This window comes from Vigna umbellata, chromosome 10 (assembly GCF_029865625.1).
Source record: "Vigna umbellata cultivar VRB3 chromosome 10, Vumbellata_1.0, whole genome shotgun sequence".
Taxonomy (NCBI): Eukaryota; Viridiplantae; Streptophyta; class Magnoliopsida; order Fabales; family Fabaceae; genus Vigna; species Vigna umbellata.
Window position 1 is genome coordinate 15,545,492 of NC_142174.1, and position 10,182 is coordinate 15,555,673.

The 10,182-nt window shown below is 34.0% G+C and overlaps 1 protein-coding gene across 1 annotated transcript; it reads right to left on the reverse strand.

Annotated features, from left to right (window-relative positions):
* Positions 1–1,254: 1,254 nt before the first annotated feature.
* Positions 1,255–4,966, reverse strand: LOC124824424 (zinc finger protein GAI-ASSOCIATED FACTOR 1-like). The gene is made up of 4 exons (XM_047296854.2): positions 4,119–4,966; positions 3,646–4,042; positions 3,309–3,550; positions 1,255–2,702 (listed from the first exon to the last, which is right to left on the reverse strand). The coding sequence occupies exons 1-4, from the start codon at positions 4,240–4,242 to the stop codon at positions 1,897–1,899; spliced, it is 1,569 nt and encodes a 522-aa protein (XP_047152810.1). The 5' UTR covers positions 4,243–4,966; the 3' UTR covers positions 1,255–1,896.
* Between the last annotated feature and the right edge of the window lie 5,216 nt (positions 4,967–10,182).

Consider the following 10,182-nt stretch of genomic DNA (forward strand, 5'->3'; position numbering starts at 1 on the left):
AATATTAATATTAAGAATAATATTTTTTATAAACAACAACTACTCACATTTTATTTAATTTTATGATTATGAGAAAATTTGTAATCTTTTATTTATTTTTTTCCAAAATAAAACATTTCTAATTTAGATCACTCATCACATCATATATATACTGACTTTCGTATCAAGTTACACCATTTTTTTCTTTAACCTAAACCAAACTATAATCTTTTTTCCATCTCTTCAAATTTATCAGCTCACTTCCCCTCAAATCGTCTTGGTAATCTAAACACAAATATCTGATTTTTCAAACCTTCTTATTCCTTTATTTCTTTCCCGGAAACAAACACTTTTATAATATTCTTAAGAATATAATTCATTGGTTAAAATAAATTGTAATAAAAAAAATATTATTCTTTGTTGAAACTTATAAATGTGGCATAATTAAGTTGACAAAACAATTATTTAGTAGTTATCTATCTTTATTTCCAATTGAATTCCTTAATCATATCTATTGCAAAAATAAAAAATAAAAACAATTACGTTAAATTTGTTCACTTAATTTTCTACATAGTTTATAATCCATCAATTATTTCTTAAAATTTGATGGATCCTCCAATGATAAAAACTAATCCATTCAATTATTCTATCTAGTTTGCTGCAACAAGACAATTACTTGAATTCCTGAGCCTAACTTTCTCTAGCTGCGGCTTATCTCATGTTACTGTTCTGTTGAATACCTGCAAATGACAGTTACAATATGAAGGAAACGTGGTTGTTCTAGCTTTTCAGGATATAGCCTTGGAGACTAATGAATAGAGATCATGAGACCTAAACCTCCATGTCACTGTTATTATCAAATCATAGGACCATGTTTGGTCTCTACGTGGTTACAAGTTCTCTTAAGCGCTTTTTAACCTGTCAATCGGATAAATCCACAGGCCTGCTCCTAATTTGTCCCAAATACCAATATAGAAAAGGTAGCACAGATGAAGAGGTGAAAAGGAAAACAGAAAACGACAAATCAAGGTAAAATGAAACAAAGGTTCGCCGTACTTTTTTGTCAATGAATGCAGCTCAATGACTTTGACCAAAAGTAAAACTTAAAAGCCACCAGCTTACTGGGGCTAGATGACATGGATCTGCATAGGTTTCTTCATGCTGATATTTATTACATCCGCAAGTTCTTTTCTTTACCTTCTTCCCTCTTTTTATTCCCAGGGAATTGACGCCATTATAATCTTTAATAGACAAAAGTTGCAATTACAGCCAAGGAGCAAGAATAACGTGGAATTTGATTCATGGGGAAAATTTTGAACTTCAATGGAATACACTCCTTCACAACATAATGACAATGCATATTCGCGATAAATATTCAACTAACCATTTACTGCTAACAGTAAAAGAAAACATCAAAGTTTCCTGATTTATGTCTACAAGCTACAGCTATGGACCAAACAATTCATCCAACATCGGAATTAATTCACAGCTTGATCAATTCAAAACTGTAGATGGCCAAGAAGCAAAAAGATCTCTAGTAGTAGTCTTGTATATGCACCAACCCAACATCAATTTCAACCTTTTGCACAACATCTTAATTCATCAGATCCAGTGGTCCATAGCAAACATATTATTGTAACTCGTGCCATTACTCATGGAAAGAAGGCTCTCCGTGCCTTTTGTTTAATATAATAATAAATATACATTCTTTTCCCCTCACATTAGATGCATCAGATAATCCCAGAGGACCCTTTAAGCGCACTGCTTGTGGCACTGCTCAATACGAGCATTACTACATCTTACTAATCCTCCCCCAATTGAACTGCAACTTCACATTGTACAAGGCACCATATAACTGTACAAACCAGAACTTCTCGCCCTGAAAAATATTGTTCTTGGCTCCTTGAACCCAAAATATCAAGTACTCCTCCCAATATCCTTGCCAGGGAATTCTCCATTACCAAAGGATGCTGCTGCTGCTGCAGCAGTAACATCCAGACTGCCACCAATTGAAGTGATGAGTGCCGATAAGCCTCCACCGGGGTTGCCCCCAGCGGCCATTCCCAGCCCGAGAAAATCAAGGGTGGTCTGCTTTGGACCAAACACAGAGGGAGTCCCCATCATCAACTCCTTTAGTCCAGAGCTGCCGTCACAGGGAAGCCCGAGTCCAAGACCTGCAGGAACTGAGGCACCCTCCGGTTCCCCTGGCTGCTGACCCCATTGTAAACTATCTTGCTGACCTGATGAGGTTGACGCAGAAGACACTATGCCTAATCCACGAAGAAAAGAGGCATTTGTAGCAGCTGCACCCATTTGGGCGGCTTTTTGCAGCAAAGCAGTAGCAGACATGGCTGGCTGTGGCGGTGGGGCATATTGACGGCACTCCTGCAATCCTGTTCCAAAAATGGATGACCCGTGATTGGTAGCAAGGCACAGAGAAATGGGCTCCGAAGATGAAGGCCGTGAGAGGTCTGCTGGATGATCTGGATGCCCCATGGCCCTGATTAGGTCAGTGAATGCTGGTGTTTGAGATTGGAGGCTCGCAGTTGCGGATGCTGTTGATGAAGCAAACAGGCTTGCAAAGACACTGCTGCTAGCAGCACCATTGCTGTTGCTTGTTGAGCTAGTTGTGCTGGTACTGGTACTGGTGCCGCTACAGCTTCCACTCACAGCAGGATTGGCCTGCGGTTCTTCTATGACTTGTGGGGAATTTTCCGGCAACTCTGGGATAAAAACAGGGGAAAAGTAGTAGTAATATTAATAGTGAGAATGATATTGATAATAATTAAGGAGTGAAGAAGCAGCCACTAACGATGCAAAGACTTGTAAAGTTTGAGTCTTTACTTTTATGTTAAAGTTGAAAAGAAAAGAACAAATAATGGTTTCCTTTCTCAAATCCACTCCCCCTTCCACCCCCAAAAAACAAAGCTTTTCTTTCTCCTTTTAGCTTTTGAATCTTTTATGAGTTTCTTTGTCCACAAATGCATAGTTTACACCCACAGTTCCAAAGAACACCTTTTCAATAATTTATTTTTATACTTCCAATAGTCAATTACATACATAATTTTATTACTTAATTAGCTCTCCGAATCCCATTTCACTTAATCTGATGTTATGAATATATACAAACACCCAATCGCAGATGAAAACAAAGGACGATAGCAGACAAAAACCAGTAAGCTTCAGGATCACAGAGAGAGAAAAAAAAGAAAAACACCACTCACAGAAACAACAAAAATGCTGTGTTGGTCTAGTTTTAACCGTATCCAACGCGACAAAAGAAACGACCGAGTAGATTTCAATGTTTTCCAGATTCGGATATTATCTACCTGGATTTGGTGTCTGCAAAACAGACGACGATACGACAACACTGTTTGACTTAGAACTAGCTGGCGGTGCAGAAGGCGGTGGAGGCGTAGCCGCAGCCGCAGCTGCGGGAGGCGACGAATCACCGGTCACAGCCTTCGAATCCGACTCGGAACTAGCCTTTGCAGCAGTCTGAGGCTGAGATCTCGCACTTTCCTCTGCCAAGGCATCACAAAAAGCCCTATGCGTGATGAAGCTATCCCTCCTTCAAAAATAACAAAACTTTCACAAACCCCAAATCCCCAAATAAAAACTTTGGTAACAGTATGACAAAGAGTGAAAGGCAAAAAGAGTTAAGACCTTGAGAAGAGGGTACCACAATCGCATTTATACTCTCGGGTACCGCAAATCTTGGAGTGAGCCTTCCAATCGGATTGAACCGCGTATTTCTTGGAGCACTTGTCGCATTTCCACTTCTTCTCGCCGTGTTTTCTGCAGAAGTGCTTCTTAATCCCCGTGAGATCCCCCAAAGCTCTAGAAGGATCGTGGTGAACGCACGTCGGTTCGGGACACACGTACACCCTCTTCCTCACCTCCTTGCTCGACCTCTGCCTCAGCTTCCACGGCAGATTGTGACCCCTCCGATGAAGCTGAAGGTTCTGGTCCCTCTGAAACCCCTTGTTGCATATTTCACACACGAACCGGTTCGTCGCCATCAGGGTCTTCGGAGACAGAGCAATCACCTCAGCATCCGGATCTGAATAACCCCACCAACAAAAAAAATTAAGAAAACAACACAACACGGTGATGCTTGATGAAATCATTTACTGTACCTGGCATTCCTGGAAGGTTTCGCTTCTTCTTTGTCGTCGGTTTTGGGGGCACTGTCTGATTGCCAGAGGAAGACACGCTAGCTTCCCCTGAAGCCGTGGAAACATTGTCCAAGTCAACCGGCATGGGAACCTTAAAACAGCTCTAGGTTTTTTCGGACGGAAAAAAATCTAAAGGGCATTTACCCTCACAGAGAAAGTTTCGGTTTTTGATCGCTTTTCTTGTATGGGTTCCTTATTTTTTCCTCTAGGGTTTCCACTCTCCTTTGCTCTTATCTACCGGTCAACCTACAAACTTTCTTTTTATTCTCCTTTTTCTCACTTACCCACCACCAACCGGCTCTGATGATTGGGTCTCTGACCGAAATTCACGTTAACCGAAGAACTCAAATGATTAGACCCAATTGGACAAGGGTAGCCGGCTCTTGAAGTTGGATCCAACAAATATCGCAGAAATTAAGGTTTGATTTTTGGGAGAGAAAGAGTGTAGCAGGTGGCAGCACCCCAGGAAGAAGGAAAAGGCAGAAGCAGAAGCTGCAGAAGGTCCTCGATCTCGTTGGCTCTTCTCTTGGTTGTTTCCAAAGATGTAACTTTTGTCATCAGAAAATGAAGTGATAAATGGGAAAGTCGCGGGGCAATAAAAATTACAAGATGTTAAGTATGATTAATTAGTAGTAATGAAGAGGAGGTTGTGTGAGTAAGCTGATGTCAGACCTGTTTTTTTTTTTTGTCTGGGTCGTGCTTGGAGATTAGAGAAATTTTGGTATAGGAGTACACTTACAATACAATACTGTTATACTAAAATATACGAGGAGAGAGAGAGTGTGTTTTTGTTGTGTTGTGGGAGTGAAACTTTGCGCGTTGAAGTTGGTATGTTGAATGAAGTTGTTGAAGGGAATGGTGCAATTTGCAAAGCGGAGTACAGCACAGTTTTGGACACATGGAAGAAAGGGTTTACTCAAATGTTTGTCGTTTTGTGATTTGTTTGAATGCGAATTCTGTAGGAACCGACAGCGATTGCTCATTCAGAGTTTTGTAGGAACAATAAATAAAACCACTTCTTTTAAAACATTTACTAAAACAGTAGATTTTATGTAAAATAATAATAATAATGATAACATTTAGGTTTAATACCCAATTTTGTCACCAGTTTGGTTGGCAAATCTCAATTTAATCTCTCGTTACAAAAATGTTTGAAATAGGTTCTTACTTTTAAATTTTTGATTCAAATTAGTTCTTTCCGTTAAATATAACCAAACAGAGTTAATGGGATGAAGATGTGGCAGAATGCAATGATAACGTGTTATTCTTATATTATATGCATAGTGACGTATTAGAAATTAAACTGGATATTAAAGATTAAGTATTTGAAATTGGAAAAAAATCGATTTAGGGCATTTTCTTTTCTACTAATCACATATGTCTCCCCCACCTCCACAAATTCCAAACTCATTCATCACTCCACATACAAATACTTCATCACCTCCTTTCACCCAAACCCCAAACTCACAGAGCACCTCCATAGCCACTAATCAAAGCTGCAGACTGCCCATAGTGTCGGGGAATAGAGCTCATAGCGTCGGAGAACTTCACTTCCTTCGCTGTCATAGAGGCGCTGGGGAGTGCCCTCACCAACAAGTACTCCGAGGGTATGCCCGGCAACAGCTACTACGGTGGCAACGAGTTCATCGATCAGATTGAGAACCTGTGCCGTTCCCGCGCCCTCGAGGCCTTCCATCTCGATCCCTCCTGGTGGGGCATCAACGTCCAACCCTACTCTGGTTCTCCGGCCAAGGCGAACGGAGGCAGAGGCGAAAAGGTAGTAGGTGGTGGCTGTAGTGTGATGAAAGTGGGGCGAACGGAGTAACAAACAATATAATTTTTCACAATTTAAAAATGATAATATCCAGCTCAACCTTTGACAACTTAACATGTCAACGCATACAATATAAAAATAATATAAAAATGACACGTTACCACTACATTATGCCAGATAATCACTCTCTTAACTCCTGTTTGGTTATATTTAACGGAAGGGACTAATTTGACTCAAAAATTTAAAAGTAAGAACCTATTTCAAACATTTTTGTAACGAGGGATTAAATTGAGATTTGCCAACGAAATTAGGGACAAAATTGGGTATTAAACCTACAATTTACGACTGATTGAGAGCGATGGGAGTCAATTTTTGAATGTTATTAAATGCATAATTAATGATGTAGCGATCATTAAGAGGTAAATTAATGGATTATATTCCTTGAAACCTTATAAATAACAACGGATTAGGAAGGTCATCCCCTATTTTGACATTGAGAAAGGAAGATCTAGGCGGTAAGGCAGGAGCAAGGAGGACCGATCGATGGAGATGAAGCATTCCCGAGCAGAAGCAGTAGGAGTTTTTCTCGTCCCATTTTAACAAAAACAAATAATAATAATAAAATGAAAGTAATTTACTAAAATCATTACGATTGTGAAATATACATATGAAAAATAAGAAGATACTCGTTGAAAAGTATCATTTAAAATAATCCATTACTTTTAGAAATAATTTCCATATCGAATAGTTACTTTTGTCATATCCATTATTTTTCCCAGGAGAAATAAAACGACTAAGGACTAGTAAATTTCTACTTCTCTCTTTTTTTAACTTATATATCTATTCAAATATACTCAACATATGTTTCGGCTTCACAAATAATTTTTTATATTCATATAGATATATTGATTAAGCTAGTTTTGAATAAAATTGTTATGTTTCATTTAATGTTAAAACGTTAACTATGGAACAAAATATATGTTTAATTGAAGCATATTTAGCTAGCTTTTTCCCAACTGTGTCTTTCTCTTAATCAATGTATAAGTTAGACATTATCTCGTTTAAAATTGTTAGTCAGGTTGTAATAAAGTAACTCCTCTCGAGACACGAACCTTCTTTATAATTGTAATTAGTTTTTACGGATAAATTAATTATATTGAAATATCGTTATATTCTGATTTCATAAATGCAAACCGATTCTTGTATTCTCAAACTTTCTCCTCTTTCATTCCTATTTTTGAAGAGTTTCTTCCAAGAAGCACCAAGAATATGTTGAAAATGGAATAACGTGAAAATGTGTTACTATGACAATATTTGTCTCACCATCACATGTTAGTTCAAGACATTCGTTTTTTTTAATGATAAATTAAACTTTAAATTTCAACAAAAAACTATTAATGTAATTTAGGAATATCTATTAAAACATCTTGAGATCGATCTATTGAATTCTATGGACTAAAATATAATTATTACCAGTTTAACGTAATTAGGTCGTTTTTATTTTAAAATTTATAAATACAAATTTAAATAATAAGACAAGTAATTGAATTTATTTAAAATAATAAGACAGGTAATTAAATTTATTACACACTTACTTGTCATTTTCCTCACTTCATTATACTTTCTTTAAATAACCTTCTAATTTCACCAAACAGAATAAAGAACAACCATCAACGGAAACAAGTATTAGAACACAAAAATTTGTAACACCAACTCTTAATCGAAACATTTATATATAAATAAATTTTATATATATATATATATATATATATATATATATATATATATATATATATATGCGTTGTAATAATAAAATAGTTGTGTATAATTTTTCTTAATGTTTCTAAAATTCCATTACATCATTATTAGACAATTAAATTCTATAAAAAAGTGTCTAGTTAAGATACGCGTTTTTCAAAATATAACTTTGATTATTCAATTTTTTAAAATTAAAAAGATTTAAGATAATTCTAATATGCAATATAATAATTTATAAAATGTGTTGTATGCAAGTAATAGCTACATCGACTATTTATTTGTGTAAGATATTAATAATAATTTTGATAATTAACTTTAATATTGTTATTTTAAAGGTCATGGCAATGTCTTCTTTTAACAATTGGATATTATATTAATGGTAAATCAAAATTGTTTAATGTTATAAAATTAAAAATAATCATTGCAATTAAAATTTCATAGAAACTCTTGATCTTGAAAAACTATAATAAATTTTGAAATTAAAACTTTAAAGAGATTAAAATTACGCATCCATGTAGAAGAAGAAAATATTTAAACCTTAAAAATATATTGCACTCTATATTTATTTTACACTTAATTTCCAAGTATAGATTCTATAATAGAACTCAATCTAAAAAGATTAAGTCATATTTACAAACTTAACTGATACTTGTTTTTATTTCATGTTCTCGTTACTTACGTCATAACACTTTTATATTAGTCATTCACTAAAACTACTTATTCATCTAAATAAATTTTACCTTTTAGTTCTTACATTTAAAAACGACCCTTTTTAATATCTATACATATTTAATGTAACTTGTAGTTTCCAAGAAAAATAATTTCAATGAGAATGGTCCCTAGCTAAAAGAACTTAGCTTCCTATTTAAAGAAGAAGAAGAAAAGTCAAATATCCTTATCTATAATAGAACTGAAACTTTAAGTTTGTGGACCATTCAAACATTTTCACCACCATTCTTCATTAGCTACTGTTTCATTTCATGCTAGAGTATCTCATATCCCTTCCTCCCCATCTCAGCTACAATTAGACGGTCAACTTTTAAAATTAGGGTTTTCACTTTTAAACTTATATACACGGTTTAAAATGTAAAAGTTATATATTTGACTTAATGTCACTACAAATTAAACATATATTTATTTTTCTCTCCCTTTAATTTTATCTTTCCTTTTATGAGAATAAAATAGTCTATTAATATATTTTATTTTGAGTATAATAAGAAAAATATTAAAATTTTAGTGCAAAAATTTATATATATTTTAATTTAATTAGTGATTAAATTAATTAAACACGTATTTAATTTTTAATAATTACCAAATATATTATTAAAAGAAAAAATTATCCCATATACACAGTTAATCTTGAAGTAACTTTAGTTTTTACGTTGTAAATCTAAAATCTTGAATATTATTTTTTAAGTTAACGTTAATTTTCATTTAAATAAATATATTTTTTAAATATTAAGTAAAAAACATATTTGGTTAACATAATAGTTAATAAAATTTAAAGAAAATTAATATAATAAAATTTGTAATTATTCTAAAAATAAAATAAAATATTATTTATTATATTAAATTGAGTGTGTATTATTTATAAATATTTGATGTGATATAATATGTTTACCGAACCTTTGATAAGTATCTGTCTTGCAGTGGCCTTAAAATGTTGAAAAAAAGGGCATTATGAATGGTGGTCCTGACTTTGTCAAAGACGTACAACACATGAGTTTGTGTCAGTTTTTCCCTCTTCCTTCTTAGTTTGAGATTAGGGAGCGTGTTCTGCAGTGTGTACACAGTTCCAGTATGAGAAGCTGTCTATGACCAAAGGGCTACTACCGCATTATTTTCTTTTATTATTTTATTATTATTATTATTATTATTATTATTATTATTATTTCCTCTCTCATTGATCACTTTACAGCAGTTCATTTCCTCCTCATTCCACAATCACATTACTTACTACTTTCCAACCGATCAAAAGAATCAATACTTCAGAATCTCTTTGCCAAAAAACAACACTCATACCTAATCATCGACTACGTACACTATACCCTATGCTCGTCGATTAGTCTATAAATTAAAAATTTTACAAGTTTTATATTAATTAAAGATAATTTTAATTTATAATATATAAGTGCATTTTATTTTATTTTATTTTGTAAGTATTAGTATTTTCGTTTAGCGTATGTAACCAATTTGTCCGTTTTTCTGTTTTTTAGATTTTTTCTATATATTTCTTTTTCACTTTTAGATGTTGTAACACAAATTTATCACATGTCGTTTTCTCTTCTGCTTGTCTAACAGTCTTTTTTTTGTTCTTTATGATTTCAAGATTTTCTATTCTTCACTCTCCCTTTTATCACATTTTCACTTATCACCTTTGCATGTCTTTCGTTATTACATTAGTGTACTCTTTTTATGTAATGAATTACACCTATGTTACGGTATTAGAGTCGTATGTACCGTCTATTTTAAAAAAGTAAACTTATTCATTAA